The sequence below is a fragment of the Dipodomys spectabilis genome, unplaced genomic scaffold, assembly GCF_019054845.1.
Source record: "Dipodomys spectabilis isolate Male_0828 unplaced genomic scaffold, ASM1905484v1 ptg000680c, whole genome shotgun sequence".
Taxonomy (NCBI): domain Eukaryota; kingdom Metazoa; phylum Chordata; class Mammalia; order Rodentia; family Heteromyidae; genus Dipodomys; species Dipodomys spectabilis.
In genome coordinates this window covers 115,001-139,758 of record NW_024871357.1, presented here as the reverse complement: position 1 = coordinate 139,758, position 24,758 = coordinate 115,001, and the positions used below count along the sequence as shown (strand labels likewise).

The 24,758-nt window shown below is 36.3% G+C and overlaps 4 protein-coding genes and 6 non-coding genes across 10 annotated transcripts in view; 3 read left to right on the top strand and 7 right to left on the bottom strand.

The window, feature by feature from the left end:
• Positions 1-8: 8 nt before the first annotated feature.
• Positions 9-3,866, bottom strand: LOC122101742 (DNA-directed RNA polymerase subunit beta''-like; the record flags this gene model as incomplete). Its single annotated transcript, XM_042672207.1, has 1 exon — positions 9-3,866. A coding segment is annotated over exon 1 (3,858 nt), but the record flags the coding sequence as incomplete, so codon positions are not given.
• Positions 3,867-4,016: 150 nt separating this feature from the next.
• LOC122101727 (DNA-directed RNA polymerase subunit beta-like) lies at positions 4,017-14,913 on the bottom strand. The gene is given in 3 exon segments (XM_042672191.1): positions 4,017-8,695; positions 8,750-9,369; positions 14,804-14,913. Coding segments are annotated over 3 exon segments (5,409 nt in total).
• Positions 10,596-10,666, top strand: Trnac-gca. Its single transcript has one exon. It is a non-coding gene; the product is annotated as a tRNA-Cys (tRNA).
• Positions 12,989-13,062, bottom strand: Trnad-guc. Its single transcript has one exon. It is a non-coding gene; the product is annotated as a tRNA-Asp (tRNA).
• On the bottom strand, positions 13,605-13,688 carry Trnay-gua. The gene has a single exon. It is a non-coding gene; the product is annotated as a tRNA-Tyr (tRNA).
• A 3,890-nt stretch (positions 14,914-18,803) lies between the features above and the next one.
• Positions 18,804-21,234, top strand: LOC122101746 (photosystem II CP43 reaction center protein). The gene is made up of 2 exons (XM_042672211.1): positions 18,804-19,848; positions 19,898-21,234. Exons 1-2 carry the CDS (start codon positions 18,804-18,806, stop codon positions 21,232-21,234), a joined length of 2,382 nt encoding a protein of 793 aa, XP_042528145.1.
• A 249-nt stretch (positions 21,235-21,483) lies between these two features.
• Positions 21,484-21,576, bottom strand: Trnas-uga. The gene has a single exon. It is a non-coding gene; the product is annotated as a tRNA-Ser (tRNA).
• A 1,281-nt stretch (positions 21,577-22,857) lies between these two features.
• Positions 22,858-22,928, top strand: Trnag-gcc. The gene has a single exon. It is a non-coding gene; the product is annotated as a tRNA-Gly (tRNA).
• A 56-nt stretch (positions 22,929-22,984) lies between these two features.
• Positions 22,985-23,063, bottom strand: Trnam-cau. The gene has a single exon. It is a non-coding gene; the product is annotated as a tRNA-Met (tRNA).
• Positions 23,064-23,609: 546 nt separating this feature from the next.
• LOC122101747 (photosystem I P700 chlorophyll a apoprotein A2) overlaps positions 23,610-24,758 on the bottom strand; it is a 2,205-nt gene continuing 1,056 nt past the window's right edge. Inside the window, exon 1 of the mRNA XM_042672212.1 lies at positions 23,610-24,758. This exon is cut by the window's right edge and continues 1,056 nt beyond it. Coding sequence (XP_042528146.1) covers positions 23,610-24,758 — 1,149 coding nt within the window.

The following is a 24,758-nucleotide window of genomic DNA, read 5'->3' as shown; positions in this document are numbered from 1 at the left end:
CTCGTTATTCCCAATAATCTGGCTCGGTAACAAATTGCTTCTTCTAAAGCGCGTCCCGTTCGTTCCGCTCGCACCAATCCAATTAGTTCTCCGGGTAAAAAAACCTGAGACATTCCATCTTCTGAAACCAAAACTTTGGATGTTATTTGACGGACAATAATTTCTATATGCCGATCATGAATTTGCACCCCCTGAGATCGATAAACCTGTTGGATCTCATTAACCAAAGATATACGACTTTGCACTAGAGTGAGTTTCGCACCAATCAAAAATCCCCAAGGAATTCCAAGAATTTTTGTTATACACCCGTTCCAATCCTGAACTCTCTCTTCTAGGTTTGGGGAGATTGAATTAATCGAACGCACTTCTAAGACTTGTTCCACTTTGGGAAGACCTTGCGTTATATCACTAGATCTTGCTTTTTCATATAGAAATGTAATTAATGTATCTCCTTCATATAGGATTTCTCCATAATGGCCATGAACAGTTGCTCCCGGAGTGGCCAAAAAAGGTTGAGCAGATCTTAGTACTACCGAATCAAGGTGAACAATTATAACTTGACCCGATTTGAGTTCTGGTCCTTTTTTGGCTATCGATACATTTTCACAAAGAAACTCTCCTAGGCTAATTCGTGTCAAAAAGAATTCACAAAAATTCTGATTATATTTAGGATGTAGAAAATACCAATTCAAACGGAATGGATTCAAAATGCGGCTAGCACATGGATCGGGAATCCCAATTTGGCGGTTTTCATCGATTAAATAATATTGAATTACTTGAAAAGCCTTGTTTAAATTTTCAACTTTCAAAAATTGAGTTACTGAGACTTTATTATGAGTTATTAAATGGTAAAATGAAACCGAAGTTGAAATTGGAAGAGTTGTTCCTAAAGGGCCCAACAAAGAATTACTAATTGGAATTAGAGAATCTATTTTTATTGGTTTTTTGATTCCATTGTAATCTTTTTCATTTTGAAATGGATTGATTTGAAAACAATTAACTGATGACAAAATTATCAAAGATTGGCATTCCTTATTTCTATTCAATAACGTAATACCAGTTCCTTGATTTTGTTTAGGTTGAAGTGATTGTTGAATCTTTTCCTTAGAATAACTGGAAAAAAATGGATTCCTAGTGGTCCGAGCTGACCCCTTCGCGGAAATCCATTCAGAACCTGACGAATCATTCCTTTTTCTGCTCATATATGAAATGTCGGATTTGACTAAGTTTATTTTTAGGAAATCCTGAATCAGACCATTTGTACTTACTTCAATAACCGAAGCACAGGCCTCTTCGCCCGAGGAATTCTTTTTGTCTTGTTTCCAATTCAATACTAATGAAGTACGAACTAATTGAATACTTGTCTTAGAGATTACCCGAATTCGGTTACTATTTGCATAGAGAAGCGAATTCATAACTCGAATTTTCAGATTATCCTTTTCTTGCAATAGATCCTGGTAAAAAAGTGTTGCTAGATTTATACGGTCCGCTTTTTCATATAAGATTACTGGGCGAACAAAAACAAAAGACTTTTTCTTACTCGGTGTAATCCATTTGACATAGATCCGGGTTTTCACTTTTGTGGATTTCTTAGCAATGCTTTTTAGCGTTCGGGGTAGTACCCCCATCCCACTGTGTTTGGATATCTTATCGGCTTTTCCCGAAAAATGGATATCGCCAGAAAAGATTTTGAGTTCCCATTTTTTTTTTTTTTTCTGCACTTGAACCAATCCACCTACCTGACTTCTTATATTAAAAGTGATTTGTGTATCTATTCCGATGATACTATTGTTCCGTACCATTAAGGAGGAGGATTCGGGTAAACGATACACTTCTTCGGGAATGAAAAAAAAGCGATTGACTTTAATTTTGCATTTTGACTTTAATTCGTTGACTCCCCGATGCTCAATTAAAATCAAATCATCTTCTTTTTTGCCAATAGAATCCCTGTCTATAGCTCCATAGTTAATAATTCCGGAACTCTTGCTTCGATATTGGGGGTCATTGAAATAAGCAAAAATACTCTTTCTAGGTAAAATACCATTTAGGGGTATTTCAATTGAGAGGCCAGAGTTGGTCATTATTTCTTTATCTCGCTGTTTAATGGATTGAAATGAAATGATGAATCGATTTTTTCTCCTTTTTGCTAATAAATCTGCATTTTCTTGAAGAATAGCAGGATCTGTGCGATTACAATAAGGAGTACCTAGGATTCGATTCAGTTTTAAATAATCCGGAATCGCACTTTTGTTTTTCTCCAAAAGATTTGAACTAATGAATTGATATTGAACTTGATCATTATTTGCTGATGGACTAGAAATAGATCTTTTTTCTACATAAAGAGAATGGGTGCTCATTTGATCTTGATCTTTATGTATTGAAAAGGTGCCTCTGCTGGATTTGCACGAGCTTCCCGCTAATATCCATAAATGGCTTGTTTTTGGTAATAGATGGACATTACTATACGTAAATTCAGGTGCATGGTATACATCGGTACTCCAGTGCATTTCTCCTTCAGATTCGGAATAAATATGTTTTCGCACCTTCTCTTTCAAAGTCAAAGTGTATGCTCCTGCGCAAATTTCAGCAATCACTTGTTCTGATTTTACATATTGATCATTTTGAACAAAAAGCAAACTTTTTGGTGGAATACTCACGTTCTGTAGAGTATATTGACTCTCAATCGTTACATCCAAGTCGATATAACATAGAAAAGCCGGATGCCCATGACGTGTACGTGTGGGATGAACCAAGTCTTCATTAAATTTAATTTTTCCATTAGAAGGGGCTCGTACATGGTTGGCGATACCCCCTGTAAATACTCCACCAGTATGAAACGTTCTTAATGTTAGTTGAGTGCCCGGCTCTCCAATGGATTGACCCGCAATAATACCGACAGCTTCTCCCAATTCCACCAGGTCGCCATGAGTAGGACTGCGGCCATAACATAATCGACAGATCCAAGACGTACTCTTACAAGTAAAAGGAGTTCGAATAGATATTGGTTGCAATCCAAAGTTTATGAATCCATCGACAAGTCCAATCCCAATATCTTGATTTCGAATAGCAATGCATCGTGAACCAATATAGAGATTGTTTGCTAATACACGACCAATTAAGGTTTGGATAAAAAAACTTTCCGGATTAATCTTATTTCGAGGACTCACAGGGATACCTCGGGTGCTCCCGCAATCTGTTCTACGTACAACCATGTGTTGAACTACTTCAACAAGTCTGCGCGTAAGATATCCAGCATCTGCTGTTCGTACCGCGGTATCCACAACTCCCTTTCGGGCTCCATAGCAAGAAATGATATATTCTGTTAAGGACAGCCCTTCGCGTAAATTGCTTGGAATAGGTAAATCAATCATTTGCCCTTGTGGATCGGACATTAATCCTCTCATACCTACCAATTGGTGTACTTGAGATGTATTTCCTCTCGCTCCCGAAAAAGACATTATATGGACTGAATTCAAAGGGTCCGTCATCCTAAAATTAGGATGCATTTCGGATCGCAAATATTCACTTGCAGCATACCATACCTCAATGGATTGTCGTAATTTTTCTATTGCGTGTACATTTCCATAACGATAGTAGTTTTCAAAAATCAAATTTTGTTGTTCAATATCTTGGACTAAGCACCCCTTAGAAGGTAGTGTTAAAAGATCATCAATTCCTAATGAAATGGATGTAGCAGTGGCTTGCTGGAAACCTACAGTCTTTACTTGATCCAGGATGTTTGATGTATATGCCATTCCGAAGTGATCTATTAATCCGCTAAGAATTCGTTTAATGGCAGTTCCATCTATCACGTTATTGTGAAAGGCCAAATGGGCCTGGGCCCGTTCGGGCATAAGTACCTCCATATTCTGCTGAGTAGGGTTGGACAATAGATTTGAGTTAATGATTGGAAAACTTCCTTTTCGCGATTTGAATTCATATAGAAATTCAGGAATTATGGTTCGAGTGGAAGCGACTAGCTCTGACTTTGCTCCGACAGTGTAGTATAGAATTACTTAGTTTAGATCCCTATGATTAAAACCATCGGAGCAGGCTTGACAAACTTGATCAAAGCTTTGTATAGCTTCTTCCATTTCTCGATAAAGAGAAATATGACCAACAGTGGTTCGAATGTATATACAAAGAATTTCTTTCTTTATACTTCGTACTATTAGATAGTGTTCATAAATCTCATGATAGGTCCCCAAAGATTCATAATGAATTTCGATGGGGGTTTCTCTTGAAGTAATAAGGCCTTGATCTAGTTGCCAACGGAGCCATAAAGGACTATCGAAATGGATTTTTTTCTGCAAATAAGCTCCAATTGCATCATAAAAATTACTAAAAAAGGGTTCTTTTGTATACTTCTCACTCTTCTCGTCAATTCTGTCATTTTGAGAATTTCTTCGATTCCATGGATGATTATACCTAGTTGCATAAATACCTCGACGATTTCCCCTTGTTAACACATAGAGCCCCATAAGCATATCTTGAGTTGGTACACAAATGGGATCTCCAATAGCTGGAGACCGGAGATTCCTAGGAGCAAACATAAGTAAACAAGCCTCCGTTTGCGCCTCCAACGATAAAGGTACATGAACGGCCATTTGATCCCCATCAAAGTCTGCATTGAATCCCTTACAAACTAATGGATGTAAACAAATAGCACGCCCTTCCATTAAAATGGGTTGAAATGCCTGTATACCTAATCTATGCAGAGTAGGTGCCCTATTCAGCAATACAGGATGCCACTGGATAACTTCCTCAAGTATTTCCCATACAAAGGGCTTGGGCTCTGTTTCCCGAATTTGACTCTTAGCAATGGCTGTGTTCGAAGCAAGATGTTTTCTAATTAGACCACGAATTACAAATGTCTGGAAAAGCTCGATTGCTATTTCGCGAGGCAATCCGCATTGATGTAATGAAAGCGAGGGACTTACAACAATGACGGACCGCGCCGAATAATCAACTCGTTTGCCAAGCATAGTCTCGCGAAATCTTCCCTCTTTCCCTTCAATTATATCTGAAAACGACTTGTAAACTTGATTCTGTCCGTCCCTCATGGGTTCTCCGCCTAGGCCATTATCAAGAAGTGTATCCACGGCCTCTTGTACCAAAGATTCCTGACGCATTACTAAGTCCCCTGGACTAGATCTACTTGTTAATAGAGTCTTAAGATTATTATTCCGAAAGATAACTCGTCTATAGAGTTCATTAATATCGGAACTCATTAGTTTACCCCCATCCATCTGAATCATCGGTCTGAGCTCGGGAGGAAGAACTGGTAATAGACATAAAATCATCCATTCGGGTTCTATATTTGTTCGAATAAAATGTTTAGCTAATGCCATGCGTTTAACCAAAAAATCCTTTCTTCTCCCAATTTGTTGATCTTCCCATTCATCCCCCGTAGGACCTTCTTCCGCTAATACTTCCCATTCTAGCGATGACAAATCTATAATAATTCGCAAATCCAGATCGGCTAATTGTTCGCGAATAGCGCCGGCTCCTGTAGCAATTTCTCTATTCCGAAATGTATGGAAGCCTTGGGTAGTAAAAAACAGTGGAATACTATAATCCCACGAGTCCCACGATAGCATTTCTTCATATTGGACTGAACCTCGTAAGCATAAGAACGTTGGTTTTTTAGTTAAGGGTCTAGCAAAAGCCAAATCGCCGTAGACTATGCCTTCTAATTCTTTAAGAGTTATATCTAAAAGATTCCCGATATAACTAGGGCGCCGTTTCAAATACCACACATGAGTTACTGGGCATGCCAATTGGATGTAGCCCATTTGATATCTTCGTATCCGAGAATCAACAAATTCGACTCCACATTCTTGACAAAATTTTTGATCTTCTTTTTCGGGAGGATTTCCACAAGCGCAAATTCCGCTTTTTATAGGTCCAAAAATTCTTTCACAAAATAATCCATCTTTTTCAGGTTTTTTGGTTTGGTAATGCAAACTATAGTAGTTTTTGACTTCTCCAACAATCTCTCCATTAGGAAGAATTTTTTTGGCCCAAGCAAGGATTTGTTGAGGCGAAACTAATCCAATTCTGAGTTGTTGATGTTTATACAAATCGATCATAGATAGAAGAAAAATTATGATTCATTCCGATTAAGCTTCCTTCCTATTCATCTGGAAGTTCTTCTCAGATATAAGGAAATGGTTCAGTTCCAGAGCCAAAGATCGTAGTTCTCGAACGAGCAATCGAAAAGATTCTGGAGCATCCTCCGGTTTGGGGATTGTTCCTCCAATCATTATAGTCCTAATCACTTCTTGGCGCGCTCTCATATGATCAGATTTATAAGTGAGCATCTCTTGTAAAATATGAGAAACACCAAATCCTTCTAGAGCCCAAACTTCCATTTCTCCTACCCGTTGCCCCCCGTTCTTGGACCTTCCTCTAAGGGGTTGTTGAGTAACAAGTGCATAAGGTCCAGTGGAACGTGCGTGTATTTTATCATCAACTTGATGAATTAATTTCAAGATATAAGGCTTTCCTATTAGAACAGGCTGTTCAAAAGGATCTCCTGTTCTGCCATCAAATAATTTACTTTTTCCCGGAAATTCGGGTTCAAATACCCATGGATTGGCTGTTTCTTTGCCGGCTTTGTATAATTCAGAAAACACGAGTTTTCTAGAGGCCTCTTGTTCATATCTCTCATCAAAAGGTGCTATTCGATAATGTCTATCTAGCAAACCGCCCGCTAACCCAAGCGAACATTCAAATATCTGTCCTACATTCATTCGTGAAGGTACTCCTAATGGGTTGAAGACCATATCAACAGGTCTTCCATCTTGCAAATATGGCATATCGTGTCTAGGCAAAATTTTTGAAATGATACCTTTATTTCCATGTCTTCCAGCTACTTTATCACCTACTTTGATATCACGTTTCTGCAAAATAAATACATGAATTGTTTCGGAATTAGAACAGTCGGGATTATAACCGGAAGCTGCCCTTTTCTGGATCCATCTCACATCAACAACTTGGCCTCTACCCCCTCTAGGTAATTTTAGACAAGTTTCCTTTGAAGTAGATACCTGCATGCCAAAGACGGCGTCTATTAATCGATCGACCCGGGCATCCCAGGAGTCTTCTTGAGGTGTTAATTTACCTACTAAAATATCGCCCGTCTCTACCCAAGATCCCAGCATGACAATTCCATTTTTGTCTAAATTTCGGAGTAAGTGGGCTTCTAGATGAGGTATTTCATTAGTGATCCTTTCCGGGGGTTCACTTGTGACATCAGTCTGAATTTCATATTTTTGTATGTGAAAAGAAGTAAAAATATCTTCATATACCAGACGCTCACTAATAAGGACCGCATCCTCAAAATTGTAACCTTCCCATGGCATATAAGCTAATAATACGTTTTTGCCCAAAGCAAGTTCCCCACCAACTATGGAAGCCCCGTCTGCTAAAACTTGCCCCTTTTTAAGGCATTGACCCCGTTGAACCTGGGTTTTTTGATGCATAAAAGTATTTTTGTTCGAACGTTGATAGATAACTAATGGAATCTTTATAGTATCCCCATTGCCCACTAAAATGATCTTGTCACTATCCGTATAAATAATTTTTCCCTCTTGGTTGGCTATAGCAGGAACCCCAGAATCTAGAGCCACTTGGCGTTCCAATCCAGTTCCAACAATGCACTTCTCGGACCGAGAAAGCGCAACTGCTTGGCGTTGCATATTAGAACTCATTAAAGCCCGATTCCCATCATTATGCTCAATAAAAGGAATGAGTGAAGCTCCTATAGAAAAATATTGGAAGGGAAAAATACTTCGAAAATGAACCTGGTCCCATGCAATAGTCAGAAATTCTTGACGATATCGAGCGGGAACAACCTGTTCTTCCTGAATACCACGATTCAGCGCCAAAGAATTTCCTGCCGCTACCATATAGTATTCATCTCTATTCGGCGATAAATAGAGTATCCGTCCTTTTTTTGCTCCCTCAGAGATTTTATAAAAGGGGCTTTCTAAAGACCCCCAATGACCAATCTTGGCATGAAGTGCTAAGGAGCCAATAAGTCCAACATTGATTCCTTCCGATGTATCAATTGGGCAAATGCGCCCATAGTAACTAGGATTTATATCTCGTATCGAAAAACTAGCAGTTCTCGCTGTCAATCCTCCGGGTCCCAAATAACTGAATTTTCTCCCATGAAAAATTTGTGTCAATGGATTCGTTCCATCAAAAACTTGAGATAATGGGTGTAATCCGAAAAAAGATTCAAAAATGGTTGTTAATGGAGCTGAAGTTACCAAAATTTTAGGGGTCGGGATCCATTTAGGACAAATTCCTTCAAATATAGTTTCTTCAACCACCTCTCCTAAACGAATTAGGGCCAACCCGAATTGATCTTGTAATAGATCAGCTACAGAACGAATACGTTTATTTTTTAAATGATTCATATCGTCAAGTGTACCCATTCCAAATTTCATTTCAATCAAAAGATCGGCCGCTGACAATATATCTCGGGGTAACAAAAATGTATTGTTAGTGGGTATATCAAGATTCAATCTGCGGTTCATATTTAGTCGACCAATCTTTCCTAATTCACATTTTTGGTGAAAGAATTTCTTTTGTAATTCCGTACATAAGGATTCAGAAAAAACAGGATCTCCGCCTACACAAGTAAATTGTTGATAAAATTCCAAAATGGCATTTTCTTGTGACCCAATCGTTTTTTTCTCCTTAGCGTTCAGGAAAGACAAGAAAATCTCAGGGTAAGAAACATTTTCTAGAATTTCTCGTAGATTCAAACCCATAGCTGATAATAACAATAGAATAGAGATTTTCTGTTTCCTACTCACACGAGCCCATATCCTGGCTTTTCTATCAATCTCTAATTTGATTCTTCCTCCCCAATCTGATATTATGGTTCCCGTATAGACCCAATTCTCGTTATGGTCTAATTCTGTCTGGTAATAGATACCGGGGCTTTGCAATATTTGATTGATCACAATTCTGTAGATTCCATTTACTATAAATGTTCCGAGGGAATTCATTAAAGGAATAGTTCCAATCAAAATTGTTTGCTTTCGCATATTCCTATTTGTTTTCCAAATTAATCCTGCGCATACATAGAATTCCGAGGAATAGGTGAGTGATTCATATACAGCATTTCTTTCGTTTATCAATGGTTCTACTAATTGATAGTTTTCCACAAATAAGTGAAATTCAATTTCTTGATCTGTATCTTCAATTATTGGAAACTTATAAAGCTCTTCTCTTAAGCCCTCATCAATGAACCGACAAAATCCTTCAAATTGGATCTCATTAAATCCAGGTATTGTAGACATTCCCTCATTTCTATCCAACATAATTTTTAATTTCCCCTTTAGTGAAAAGCTAAAATTCGATTTTTGGATCGGTCTTCATCCAATGCAATTCTATGGATCGATCTAGCAATGATAGAATTTCTATTCTGTTTACAGAATTACATAAAATTTTCTTACAGAATCACATAAAATTTTCTCTAACTACAGATAAGAATAAGTAAGCACTGTATGAAATACATATGAACAGAGGAATAAAGAGAATTGGATACGCAAATTGGAATGGAATTTGTAAGCGATCCAACTGGAAAAAAATTCAGATAGATAGTCTACTTAACTTTGACTTAGGGAGTTTGGTATAGAATAGCGCAACAACACAACAAGAAGTGATTCCATTTCTATCATTATTATGATATTTCATATTTCAATACGATTGGATATCAGTAAAATAAAGAACAGAGTTTTGAACTTGATATATTCAACGAAATATAGACCAAACAAATAATGAGAAATAAAATCATCAAAGAGAAGATAGAATATGCCTTTCCTATTTTGAGTGCTTTTTGTATGGAATAGAGTTCCTATTTCTTCTAATTCATATATATAGAATATAGAGATTGAACGATTGAAATACATAACAAAATAAGGCTTATTAAACATAGACGGATAAAATAGAAGTCGAACTAGTAACTATCGCCTCTTTCCAGTTCTATTCGGAACAGCACATCTTGTGCGCTATCCAAATTTAGATTTTGTCTATTTTCCTTTTCATTGACTCGTTTTCATTAACTAAACTAGTAGAAAATCTTCTATCTAACTCATTGCCCGCTAATAGATTCGATTAGGTATCTGTCGAAGCATTTATGTTCGGGGGTTGACATAGACTCATCATTGTTGTTATAATTGAAATTAATAAATATTTTTTATTGTTGAAAAGCATGAATGGATTCAGATTAATTAGATATCTATATCTAGTTCAATTTACTTTTCGCATTATGGAAATACAATTGCGAATTCAAATTCAAGACTCCTTCCTGAATTTGAATTCATAGAAAAGAATTATTGGTTCAAACTTTCCCTAGTCCTTTTATGACTTCCGTCACATTTAGTTTTTCATTTCACTAGAAAAGGGAAAAATTGAGATAGTACGTCTTTTGATATATTATACAAAATGAATTGAAGTGATAGATCCAATCCAACTAAAAAGGAAGGGTTGATTTGCTTGATTTAAGCAAACGAAAACGAATGGGATTTCAAAAAAAAAAGCAGGGCTTTTTTGCATGTTTTTTAGATTGTGTTGGCGGCATGGCCGAGTGGTAAGGCGGTGGACTGCAAATCCTTTTTCCCCAGTTCAAATCTGGGTGTCGCCTGATCAACAAGAGATGCCAAATACCTTAATTTCTTTTTGCTCATCTAACTTGTTCACTTTGTTCCCAACAGACGCACGCGAAAGAAAAGAACTCTTGCTACTTCTTTGACTCAAAACATTATGGTAGTTCGGTTCGATTCTCTAACGTGCTCCAATTTCTTGAATTTCGTGCATCTAAGATTCAAGGAAAGTTTATAGTAGTAATAAAAAGAATAAAGAATCAAGAATTGATACATCTTGATATACTTTTTGATAGATTTTGCTTGAGAGAAGAGTCCTTACAATACTAATGGATTGTCTACTGACTCGATTTTTATTCAAGTGGATAGGAATAGGAATACAGGAAAGCTATTAGTCGTTAGGGAAGGGTTGGAGGATACTTTGGGTAGCAATTCAATCCATCTAATGCTGCTTGAATGGAGCATTTTGCATATTTTACATGTCAAATTTTCAAATATAGAAAAAAGAGAGTCAAAAGAATTCTTTATTTTAGTTTAGGCTTTATTTTAGTTTAGGTAAAACCCAATTTTTATCCTTTTGACTTAATGAAGAAGAAAAAAAGAAAGAGTAGATCTTATTTACATAGACTGTAAATGTAAATTCATTTTTTTGGAGACGTCTAAATCAAGGGTTTACCTACGTATTTTGCTTGGGCTTAATCTTTTATGATTCTAATAGCAATGATCTAAGTGGGTTTTTCTTATACTTAAAATACTTAAAATGGAATTCATTTGAATTGTCTTTTTGGACTGTTTCAGCAAGCAAAAGTATTGGACAAAGCTCGGTTTTTTATTTTTTTTGACTCTCTTCCCGATTATCTGCTATTATTATTGAATAATAATGGAAAAATTTCTTCATAGAGCTAGGGGACATAATTTACATGGATATAGTAAGTCTCGCTTGGGCTGCTTTAATGGTAGTCTTTACATTTTCCCTTTCTCTCGTAGTATGGGGAAGAAGTGGACTCTAGAGGTACTACTTCTTAATTGAGTTGATAAAGAAAACTGTAAGAATTTCATTTAGATCGTTCTGCAAACAAAGACTTTTTTTATTTGACTATTTCAATTTGAAATCGATTGGTATGTTATGGGTATTACATAGAATTAGAATGACTATCTAGATTACGTCTTCTGTAGCTAGCGTTATACAGGATAACTTTAGCCACGCAAAGAAAAAAAGCGATAGAATAGTAGAAAGAACTATAATTCTCTAGTTCTTTCTACTATTCTGCTCTTATACAAAAGACTACGGATTCGAGTCCACTCATTTCATCTAAGCTGCGAAATTGGACTCCATTTGCATTTTTTTTGCACTAATTTCATTTCTGAAAACTAAGAAGTCCAATTTGATTCAAATTAATCACTTTGACTAACAGTTTTTACATATATTATAAGCAAAAAAGCAGTAGGAACTAGAATGAAGAGTGTAGTAGCAATAAATGCGAGAATATTTACTTCCATAGGTCGTTTCGTTTTTCTTTACTTCGCAATAACTTCGGGATTTAATCCCATAGAGATGATCAATCTTTCCCCTCGAAATTCAATGGGTAGATTTCAGTTCGATGATATCGAATTATAGGATTCATATAATTAACAATATACGAGTTCTTCATCTTCAAGAGATTCGTCGTCGAAAATGGAATAGTATAACACAGAAAGATCGTTTATCCATCGCAAATTCCAAAAACGGATTCTTTCTTGACCCAATCGAGAAGTTTTTTCTTTTCGTTCTTATTCTTTTTGCCATTCTTTCTTTTCTTTCTTTTCTATAAAGAAAAAGAATTGACTTGTTTGTCCAATTATCGGACAAAGCACTATCTAAATCTAACCGCCCTTACACTTATATTGGTTACAAACAAACACAAACAAAGAATAGAAGCGAAATAGCCAAATCGAGAAAAAAGCATTAAGTTCGAAAATCCTTTTTACTGATACGAATCTAATCTTATTGGATTGGAAAAAAAATGTGATAGAGAAAGAGAAGTCTCCAGGAAAACGTAAAAAAAAAAAAAAAAGAAAAGAGACTTGTCAGATTAAATAAAAGGATTCTATTAAAATTAAAGCAAACAAATGCATTTTGTATCGTACAACTACAAATTCCTTTTGTCTATGTCTTAGAGCGAAAGATAGGGTTCTCTATTCAATTTCATTCATTACATAGACGGATCGAGAGGAATAAACAAGCCGAATTCAGTACGATATTTCTTAAAATCCAATCCTGAATATGAATACGAAGCTTTTGGAATTCAATTATCCAATTTGTCGCGTCTCCTCTTTCATAAAACTTAAAAAATGGCTGGACGGATTGATGTATTATTATCCGTCGGGACTGACGGGGCTCGAACCCGCAGCTTCCGCCTTGACAGGGCGGTGCTCTGACCAATTGAACTACAATCCCCGATAAATGACCACTTCAACTCCAATCCCCATAAATGAAATAAAGTGTCTAACATACAGATTCTTAATGGCTTTCATTTAACCCCTTTGCTTTCTATTTCAATTCGAAATTGAAATGGCCGCGTTGGAAGGGGGGCAGGTACTATATTGATTGATATTTCTATGGATATCCGCTTTATAAGCGGAGGGCCCGTCCCGCCCGGATTAGATTTATAGTCATCTCATCTTTTTGTTTATTTCAAATACAAATACAAATCGATTGCTACTAACTGGTTCACTGAAAAACCGAGTCTTTTTCTCTTTCATTTTTCTTTCTTTTTCTTAGATTTTATACTTCTAAATCCGGATTGGAATCTAGATTATTAGTAAGATCTAAATCTGAATTTGTACGAAAAAATAAAGAGCAAATCAAATAAAGAAAAAGAAATAACAAGTAGAGCCGAAATTTGGACTTTTTTCTGTATTTTACTCTTTTCTTTTCTGTATCAGGCATTGATTTTGATAGAATCAAGGGGTTCTATCATTTCAGGATCCGTGACTTATTGGGTCGAGCTGGATTTGAACCAGCGTAGACATATTGCCAACGAATTTACAGTCCGTCCCCATTAACCGCTCGGGCATCGACCCAGGAAGAATCCATTTCAGCTTTATTAATTATTCATGATCAACTTCCTTTCCTAATACCCTACCCCCAGGGGAAATCGAATCCCCGCTGCCTCCTTGAAAGAGAGATGTCCTGAACCGCTAGACGATGGGGGCACATTTAGCTGACTATCAGCATACTATGAACATAGTATGCTGAGTTTTTTTGAAATTGTCAATATAATGAAATTGTATGATTCGATTGGAAAGAGACTTTCAAGGAGTGATTGGTCTCTCAGAAAACCAAGCCACCAAAGAGGTCGAAATACCATATTCGACCTCTTTTTTTCATTGAGTCACTCATTTTCTTGTTAACATATATTGTATATATACCATATATCGGTAGATGATATGTCTATCTCAAACTTAACCAGGAAATGAACAAATAAAAAATCTGGAAATCATGGAAGATAGATAAAATACCCAATTTTTTTTTAGAATTTGGTGTTTTCGTTTGGGTGACAACTCAAATTTTTTCATCAGTGATTCCTTTAAATATCTTGGGTCCAGGTCAATTTTGGAGGTACATATATTAATTAAATCAATTTGGTTAGGGTGGTGGTCAATTCAATTTGGTTTGGTCTTGATTGAAAGAATTAATTGGATTGATCTTTCATTTCACTAATTGTATTGATCTTCCCTTTCACTATCAATAAAGCATTTTTTCTTATATTCACTCGTCTGTTTCTTTAATACGCACTCGATAAACGCAGTTTTTCTATATGAATGGGCAATTTAAAATGGACCACTTTGTAAAGTTAGAAAACGAATCATTTTCTTTTAAGAATAAAAAATGGATTTGTTACTATAATTGTAGTAATTCTTTACTATAAATACTATAAAAAATAAATACTATAAAAAATACACTAGATGATTTACTATACTCATTACTCAACTCATTTTTCTCAATTTTTTACTTTTGACTATATGAATCTATATATATTAATCCATTTATATAATACATTTATATAATACATTTATATAATAATATATTATTATATAATATATACTAAGACATATTATTATATAATATATACTAAGACTATACTATAGATTATATAGAATCTATGTTTCGATAGTTAGATCCATAATTGACTTACCGAGCATAGGTATATCTTATCCGCCTAGTCGATAATTTAGGAAGTCCAATAAAAGAAAAAAGCCCCCTTAACTCAGCGGTAGAGTAACGCCATGGTAAGGCGTAAGTCATCGGTTCAAATCCGATATGGGGCTTTGGTCTTTCTTCAGAAAACGGATAGTATTCTTAATTTGATTTGAAGGGAGAATCAATCTATTGTATATACTTGATTGAGTTTTAATAAAATATCAAAAAATTCTTATTATTTTCAAATACAGGAAGAAACTCTAAAAAACATGCATTCTAACATTAGAAATGACTCAATTATTTAACTTTTTGGATGGGAATTTGAATAATTCCGTTTTATATATATATCAAAAAGAAATGAAAGAAAAAAGAAAAAAAAAAAAGACTTACTTATCCTCTAGAAAAAAAAACAAAGAAAAAAAAGATTGCCAGAGCACATAGGATAGAATCTACTTACTCAGATCAGATTCTAGTTAGGTGCTACACTGTTGGCAATCTGAATAGCTTGATAAATAGACAATGAAGAAAAGAAAAAACTTGACTAATAATAAAATGAAATCAGTCGAACCTCCCAACCGACGTTTAATAACTTTCCCATAGCCCAAAGAAAAACCTTTCCATCTTTTTAGACATTTTTATTGATATTTAGTGATCCCTACTAAACTAAAATTTCATTTATTTTTGTTTGTCTTTTTTAAAATCCCTTTTTCTTCATCTTCATTCTTACTTAATTAATTATCCAACAAAGGGTTCATTAATAGACCAGGTTATTATTCTATACATTTCTAATGTATAGAATAAGATATAATGTATAGAATAAGAACATAGATTTTCAAAAAATCTTCCAAATTTACGGCGACGAAGAATCGAATTTTCACTCTATTTATTCCTTTTTCTAGTTCTTTTTCCAAGTCAAGTGCAGAATAACCCCACGGGGTTACGGGTTTTTTTTACCAATTGGGGCCTTCCCTTCACCGCCCCCATGGGGATGGTCTACGGGGTTCATAACTCCTCCTCTTACTACAGGACGCTTACCTAACCAACATTTCGATCCGGCTTTACCAAACTTTTTAAGCTTTGCCCTAGTATTTCCTACTTGTCCGACTGTTGCTGAGCAGTTTTGGGATATTAAACGAACCTCTCCCGAAGGTAATTTTAATGCGGCCGATTTACCCTCTTTTGCAAGCAGTTTCGAGCGCTAGCTACATATAATGAGCTTAGCTTGGCAGCGCTCCGAATTAATCAGGCATCGAAGTAATATCTGCGTGCAGAATCCATATCTGCGGATATTGGGGATAGGCTTTGTTTGACAAAAGCGAGCTTAGCCTCAATATCCCGTAACTTAAAAAGGAATTCATAAGGGCATTTCCTCGTTTTTCCCAACTGAGCTAGAGAATTGGCTGTTCCTTGGATTTCCAACTCTACCCAAGGGTTGACAGGGAAAAGCTTGTCAAGACTCTCTCTCTCGTCCTTTCGGAACGTAAATTGTTCTACACCGTCCACCTCGGCCTGAATCTTCAATACGTGATTTGAAAAAGAATTTAAGGTACTTTTCCCTTGTTGGAGTTCCGGCCATACCTCTGCTAAACCAAATCTGACCGTATCTAGATGCTCTTTTGGTAAATTATAAATGGAATAAATAATTTCCATTTTCCGTATCCACGCCGTATCATTGCTCTGAATGAGATCGAGATAGTTCTCTAGGTTAACAAAGTTAACCTTACACCAAGCTACGAAATCCAGTGTTTTTCGTACACAGTGCATTGTTTCCGCGGCTTTCATGCTCTGTCTCCAAAACATCGAGTCTCTTTCTTCTTTAGAAGAAAACCCTAAAAATACGATTGTCGGACTTGTTTCAGAGATTGGACTCGGAAGGGATAGATTCGAGGTGCTCCAAGCCAACCTGTTAGTCAGCTGGTCTTCCTCGAAATACCTTTTGAGTCGATAATTTTTGTCAATCCGGAACTTGTCATGGATTAGGTTATCCATGTTTTGCATCTGTGCCACAATTTCTTTTATCTGTAAAAAATGAATTCTAAAAAACCTAGATTTGATTCGATCAAAGACTTTTCGATTATTGAAATTATCCATTTCATCTTTTAGTGACACAAGCTCTTGTAAAAAAAACTCCTCTGGGTCACTACCCGGACCCATAAATCGGTTGTTAATTTCCATGTGGCTCCCTCCCTTATTTATTCCATGTGGCTCCCTCCCTTATTTATAATATTTGATAAGCTCAATCTTTCGCTCAATCTTTCAACGATGAAAGAAAGTAAAGTTTTGAATTTATCTTTCAACGTTATTATATATTGGGTTATATTTAAATGCAATACAATATAGGACCGAAGACAGGTTCAATACTTTCTTTCACCTTTCTGTGACTTTCCAAACGGAATCGGCCAGTTACAACCAACAAAGAATAAGAAGAGATGAAAATTCTATAATTCTTCATTAGGATTGACTTTAGGGCTATACGGACTCGAACCGTAGACTCTCCCGGTAAAAGAGATAAAACTACCGGTAAAACAGATCAAACTGATGATTATCCAATTATTTATTCATTTTTTTAGAAGTTCTTAATGGCCCTATCAGTGTTAGGCCTTGAGTGACGATTGTTTATTCCCATTTAATTATGCTCCATATTATATACTCAATTAGAATCAAAAAAAAAAAGCATTTTTTATTTTAAAAATTTTATTTTAAAAATAAATAAAATTTAGCATTTTTTGCTCAAAATGCAAGTATTATCAATTAATATCAAGTAAAGATTCCCGGCCATATCTTCTTTAGGATTTTCTCTCGCTTTAAGAGAGTTTTTTTGATTTTTGAATCAATTACGACTTCATAGGATTTCAATGGGCTAATTAGAAAGGGTTGAAGGGTTGACGGGGATTCGACCCCGGAACTAGTATCCTAATATTAAGATATAAAAAAATCCAAATCGAAATCTTCATATTGAATATTAATCTGTTAAGATATTCATATCTTAATTAAAAAGTTAACAGTCTTTAAGACTCTTTTACGAGGATAATGAGAATTACCATTGAGAATGACTATTAGAATGAATATTCGCTAGAATTCATATAAGAATCGTCTAGACTTCGAGTTGATATGATTCAAAAAGTTGACTATTCATTTCTTATATTAACTATTCATTTCTTATATTAATAATACTATATTCTTCATTATCAATAATGTAAATAATGATAATATTCATAATCAAGACTGATAAGTTGGCTCCAAAATCACCCTATTTTCCTATTTGCCATTATTTTTATCAACTCAAATGAGATTCAAAATAAAAAAAAGTAAGTGGACCTAACCCATTGAATCGGGACTCTATTCACTATTATGATATTCAAATTGGATAGAGATGGAATTGAAAGAACAGACCCCGCCTTTTTCTTTCATATTTGATTGATTTTTTCTTTGGACTCCGAAAAAATCTTTCAATATTTCTGATTCAATCTTCTTATTCTTCGTTTTTCTAAAAGACTCAATTAAAAAATTCTTATTACCCTCCTTCATAGACTTCATAGAAAAGTTTCTTCGAAGTTACAACATAAGACATCTAAGAGAGTTGGAAATCATTTTCTTAGATTCAAGAATACAAGATCCATTTCGGTTTAGATGGATATTGCTATTTCTACCTGATATTGGTATTTAGACCTCAAAAAGAACTCTATCTATAAGATTTGTAGAATTAGATTTCTATAGGTATCAGAAGGTATCAGATTGATGAGTTATCAAAAAATTCATGTTTCCGACGGTAATTAAGACTAACTAAAGAAGAACCGAATTGAGTTCATGACTTTACGTCAGTCGGGTTCGGGGCCGATCAAGAATTTTGATTTCCGAACTTCATTAGACTCGAAGGGGAGCCGTGTAGGAGAAATCGAATTGTACATAAATGAGAAAAGCTTCAAAGGCCTCGAAAATGCTAAAATGCTATGAGGTGCTCAAAATGGTGCAAATAGTTGAATAGGAGGACCGCTATGACTATAGCCCTTGGAAAATTTACCAAAGAAGAAAATGATTTATTTGATATTATGGATGACTGGTTACGGAGGGACCGTTTTGTTTTTGTAGGTTGGTCCGGTCTATTGCTCTTTCCTTGTGCCTATTTTGCCTTAGGGGGTTGGTTTACGGGTACAACCTTTGTAACCTCATGGTATACTCATGGATTGGCTAGTTCCTACTTGGAGGGTTGCAACTTTTTAACTGCCGCAGTTTCTACGCCTGCTAATAGTTTAGCACATTCTTTGTTATTCCTATGGGGTCCTGAAGCACAAGGTGATTTTACTCGGTGGTGTCAATTAGGTGGTCTGTGGACTTTTGTTGCTCTCCACGGGGCTTTTGGACTAATCGGTTTTATGTTACGTCAATTTGAGCTTGCTCGATCTGTGCAATTGCGACCTTATAATGCGATCGCATTCTCTGGTCCAATTGCAGTTTTTGTTTCTGTATTCCTGATTTATCCCCTAGGCCAGTCTGGTTGGTTCTTTGCGCCTAGTTTTGGTGTAGCAGCTATTTTTCGATTCATCCTCTTTTTTCAAGGGTTTCATAATTGGACACTGAACCCCTTTCATATGATGGGAGTTGCCGGTGTCTTAGGTGCTGCTCTGCTATGTGCTATTCATGGTGCTACTGTCGAAAATACTTTATTTGAAGATGGTGATGGTGCAAATACATTCCGGGCTTTTAACCCAACTCAAGCCGAAGAGACTTATTCTATGGTCACTGCTAACCGATTTTGGTCCCAAATCTTTGGGGTTGCTTTTTCCAATAAACGTTGGTTACATTTCTTTATGTTATTTGTACCAGTAACCGGTTTATGGATGAGCGCTCTTGGAGTAGTCGGTTTGGCTCTGAACCTTCGTGCCTATGACTTTGTTTCTCAGGAAATCCGTGCAGCGGAAGATCCTGAATTTGAGACTTTCTACACGAAAAATATTCTCTTAAACGAAGGTATTCGTGCTTGGATGGCAGCTCAAGATCAGCCTCATGAAAACCTTATATTCCCTGAGGAGGTTCTACCCCGTGGAAACGCTCTTTAATGGAACTTTAGCTTTAGCTGGTCGTGACCAAGAAACTACGGGTTTCGCTTGGTGGGCTGGGAATGCCCGACTTATCAATTTATCTGGTAAACTGCTAGGAGCTCATGTAGCTCATGCTGGCTTAATCGTATTCTGGGCCGGAGCAATGAACTTATTTGAAGTGGCTCATTTCGTACCGGAGAAACCAATGTATGAACAAGGATTCATTTTACTTCCCCACCTAGCTACTCTAGGTTGGGGGGTAGGTCCCGGCGGGGAAGTTCTAGACACCTTTCCATACTTTGTCTCGGGCGTACTTCACTTAATTTCCTCTGCAGTATTGGGGTTTGGTGGTATTTTTCATGCACTTCTAGGACCTGAGACTCTTGAAGAATCTTTTCCTTTTTTTGGTTATGTATGGAAAGATAGAAATAAAATGACAACAATTTTAGGCATTCACCTAATATTGTTAGGTATAGGTGCTTTTCTATTAGTATTTAAATCTCTTTATTTTGGGGGCGTATATGATACCTGGGCTCCGGGGGGCGGAGATGTAAGAAAAATTACCAACTTGACCCTTAGTCCAAGCGTTATTTTTGGTTATTTACTCAAATCTCCCTTTGGGGGAGAAGGGTGGATTGTTAGTGTGGACGATTTGGAAGATCTAATTGGAGGCCATGTATGGTTAGGTTCCATTTGTATACTGGGTGGAATCTGGCATATATTAACCAAACCTTTTGCATGGGCTCGTCGTGCATTTGTCTGGTCCGGGGAAGCTTACTTGTCTTATAGTTTAGGTGCTTTATCGGTTTTTGGTTTCATTGCTTGTTGTTTTGTATGGTTCAATAATACTGCTTATCCTAGTGAGTTTTATGGTCCTACTGGACCAGAAGCTTCTCAAGCTCAAGCTTTTACTTTTCTAGTTCGAGACCAACGTCTTGGGGCTAACGTCGGATCTGCTCAAGGCCCTACTGGTTTAGGTAAGTATCTAATGCGTTCGCCCACAGGAGAAGTTATTTTTGGAGGCGAAACGATGCGTTTTTGGGATCTTCGGGCTCCGTGGTTAGAACCTTTAAGAGGTCCAAATGGTTTGGACTTGAGTAGGTTGAAAAAAGACATACAACCTTGGCAAGAACGGCGTTCTGCGGAATATATGACCCATGCGCCTTTAGGTTCGTTAAATTCTGTAGGTGGGGTAGCTACGGAGATCAATGCAGTCAATTATGTCTCTCCTAGAAGTTGGTTAGCGACTTCTCATTTTGTTCTAGGATTCTTCTTTTTCGTAGGCCATTTATGGCACGCGGGAAGGTCTCGTGCAGCTGCAGCAGGATTTGAAAAAGGAATTGATCGCGATTTTGAACCTGTTCTTTCTATGACTCCTCTTAATTAACTGAGACAAAAGATACAATACTTTAAGGAGCAATCAATTGGATTCTACAATACCTATTGATTGGCTAGATCAAGTCATAATTAACTTCATTCTAAAGTCTTTCTTTTTCTGTCCGATTTTTTAAATTCGATCTAATCTTTTTTTAGGTATGGCTCGGCTAGGTGGGAAAGCCGAGCCATTCCCCTTTATAATACTAGACTGCTCAAAATGAATCAAACTAATAAAGACATAAATCTAGTCACCGGGAAAAGGAGAGAGAGGGATTCGAACCCTCGATAGTTCGTCTCAAAGAACTATACCGATTTTCAAGACCGGAGCTATCAACCACTCAGCCATCTCTCCCGAATAAACTGTAATTTCTAGTTTATTCTTTTTTCTTTTTTATGCAATAAAAAAAGAATCTAAGCATAAAAGGCATAAAAGTTGCGCCTCTCGCTGTAGGATAGAAAGCTAGTCTAGAAAGATATTCGGTGTGATTCAATGGCTCTATTCTATCTAAATAGAACTCTTTTATCTAAATAGAAATGTAGGATTTCATCTGAACATTTCCGAAGTGAAGGAAAAAACGACTCTCGGCCTCCTATTCTAATTTCGAATAAGGTGAGCAAGAAGTGATAATAATCTAGAATCACTAGAATCACTAGATTCGGGGTAGAATCCACCAGGATATGATGCGGTTTTTTTTTTTACAATTTTTGACTTCTAAAATCAAATGGTAGAGTACTTTTGTTAGTATGGAGGATTAGAAAGATGACTATTGCTTTCCAATTAGCTGTTTTTGCATTAATTGCTACTTCATCCATTTTATTGATTAGTGTCCCCGTTGTTTTTTCTTCTCCAGAGGGTTGGTCAAGTAAAAAAAATGTTGTATTTTCCGGCACATCATTATGGATTGGATTAGTCTTTCTAGTGGGTATCCTTAATTCTTTCATCTCTTAAACCTATTTTCGAATTTGCGAAAAATAAAAATTTTTCAAGCTAACAAGCTAAAAAGGCCCCCGCATTATTTCGGGTTGCGAGACACCTTCCATACACTTCAATACACAATAAGGGTCAATAGAAGTCTCCAAAATAAGAAGTCTCCAAAATACCAAATACAAATAAAGAAAAGAATAAATTGAAATTTGAGGAAGGGGTCAACTTGTTTTGTAATTTTGCAATGTCATTAAATGGAAAGTTAAATAGAATGAGATAGGATAAAAAAAGATTCTATCTTTGAAAAAATGATAGAAATAGCCTCTCAATCAGAATTTGAGAATTCTTTTCGTATTCTATATCTAATTTCTTTTTATTCATCTAATTTGTTTTTTCTTTCTAATTGCTTTTTTTATTACATCTTTGATTCCATAATTCAAATTAGAAATTTGATTCTATTATAAGAATTCTATTCTTATTAGAATCTATAAGATATTCTATAGTCTAAATAGATTATAGAAATAGATTATAGAAGTCTAAATAGATTGATTATAGAGTCTAATATTTATATATTAGAGATAGATAATTCTATCTCTATTCTGTACTATGCTACATCTATCGAATAGGAATTCCCCCAGAAATAATATCTGGCATAGCTGTTCACATCACAAATATGATCCAGGCATTTCAAGAAAAAAAAATGCGGATGCGGATATAGTCGAATGGTAAAATTTCTCTTTGCCAAGGAGAAGACGCGGGTTCGATTCCCGCTATCCGCCCAAGGTACTTTATTTAGGTTAGGTACTTTTTGAAATTTACAAAAAAAAAAGTGGTGTTGCGGAGCGGAGACGGGATTTGAACCCGTGACCTCAAGGTTATGAGCCTTGCGAGCTACCAAGCTGCTCTACACCGCAGAAAAACTGGAAACTTATGGATAAAGAAGAATTGAATGTACCCCCTACCCTAATTTGTATAAATAACATAACGCATTTATACAGAATGGTCAAGGGGCTCCGTCTATGACTATGATCATCGCTCATAACACTAAAATAACTAGAGAAAAAAAAAAAAAAGAATTTTCTAATTTTTACGAACTCGATCTTATGGCTCCCGGCAACAAACCTGCATGAAACATTTCACGAAGTCTGTATCCGGATAGCCCAAAGTCTCGATAGTGAGTTCTCGTTCTTCCAGTTTCAAAACACCGCCGGCGAAGACGGGTCGGTGCACTATTTCTCGGTGAGGATTGTAACTTTCCATGAATTTCCGACTTATCAATCGACGATGAATCTTTGCTTAGTTCGTTTTTTAAGGATCGACGAATCAAATGATATTTTTGTTCCAATTTTTGTTTCTTTTTCTCCCTCTGAATCGAACTTTTACTTGCCATAATATTTCACTTCCTATTAAGTATTGCTGATACAAGTCGAATCTTAGATGTAGAAATATAAAAAAAGGATTTAACCAAATTTGCCCGAGGTAGAGGCAATCAAGAAAGCTGCATAAGTGAAAATATAACCTACAGAAAAGTGGGCTAATCCAACCAATCTTGCTTGCACAATGGAAAGAGCTACGGGTTTATCTCTCCATCGAATCAAATTAGCCAAGGGTGTACGTTCATGAGCCCATGCTAACGTTTCAATCAATTCCTGCCAATATCCCCTCCAGGAAATTAAAAACATAAATCCAGTAGCCCAAACCAAATGTCCAAATAAGAACATCCATGCCCAAACCGATAAACTATTCATACCAAACGGGTTATACCCGTTGATAAGTTGTGAAGAGTTTAACCATAAATAATCTCTTAACCATCCCATCAAATAAGTCGAAGATTCATTAAACTGTGAAACGTTACCCTGCCATAATGTGATATGTTTCCAATGCCAATAGAAAGTAACCCACCCAATAGTATTTAACATCCAGAAAATTGCCAAATAAAATGCGTCCCAAGCGGAAATATCACAAGTACCCCCCCGTCCTGGCCCATCGCAAGGAAAACTATAACCAAAATCCTTTTTATCTGGCATTAACTTAGAACCACGTGCATCTAAAGCACCTTTTACTAAGATCAATGTAGTTGTATGTAACCCTAGAGCAATAGCATGATGAACCAAGAAGTCTCCTGGCCCTATTGTTAAGAACAATGAATTCTTATTTTCATTAATAGCATTTAACCAGCCGGGCAGCCATATGCTTCGGCCCGCATTAAAGGCTGGACTTTTCGTTGAAGATAAAAGTACATCGAATCCATATGCAGTTTTACCATGAGCAGATTGTATCCATTGGGCAAATATGGGTTCGATCAAGATTTGTTTCTCCGGAGTCCCAAAAGCAAGCATGACATCATTATGAACATAAAGTCCCAAAGTGTGGAATCCTAGAAAGAGACTGGCCCAACTTAAATGGGAGATGATAGCTTCTTTATGGTCTATCATTCTTGCTAATACATTATCTTCATTCTGTTCCGGATTGTAATCTCTAATAAAAAAGATAGCTCCATGAGCAAAAGCTCCTGTCATGATGAATCCTGCGATGTATTGGTGATGAGTATATAAGGCAGCTTGTGTAGTAAAGTCTTGCGCTATGAACGCATACGCTGGTAAAGAGTA

Bases quoted from the DNA above. Each gene is read 5' to 3' on its own strand.
- LOC122101746 (XM_042672211.1), top strand. From the start codon at position 18,804: ATGACTATAGCCCTTGGAAAATTTACCAAAGAAGAAAATGATTTATTT. The intron at 19,849-19,897 runs GTGGAAACGCTC...GTCGTGACCAAG, and splicing joins CCCTGAGGAGGTTCTACCCC to AAACTACGGGTTTCGCTTGG.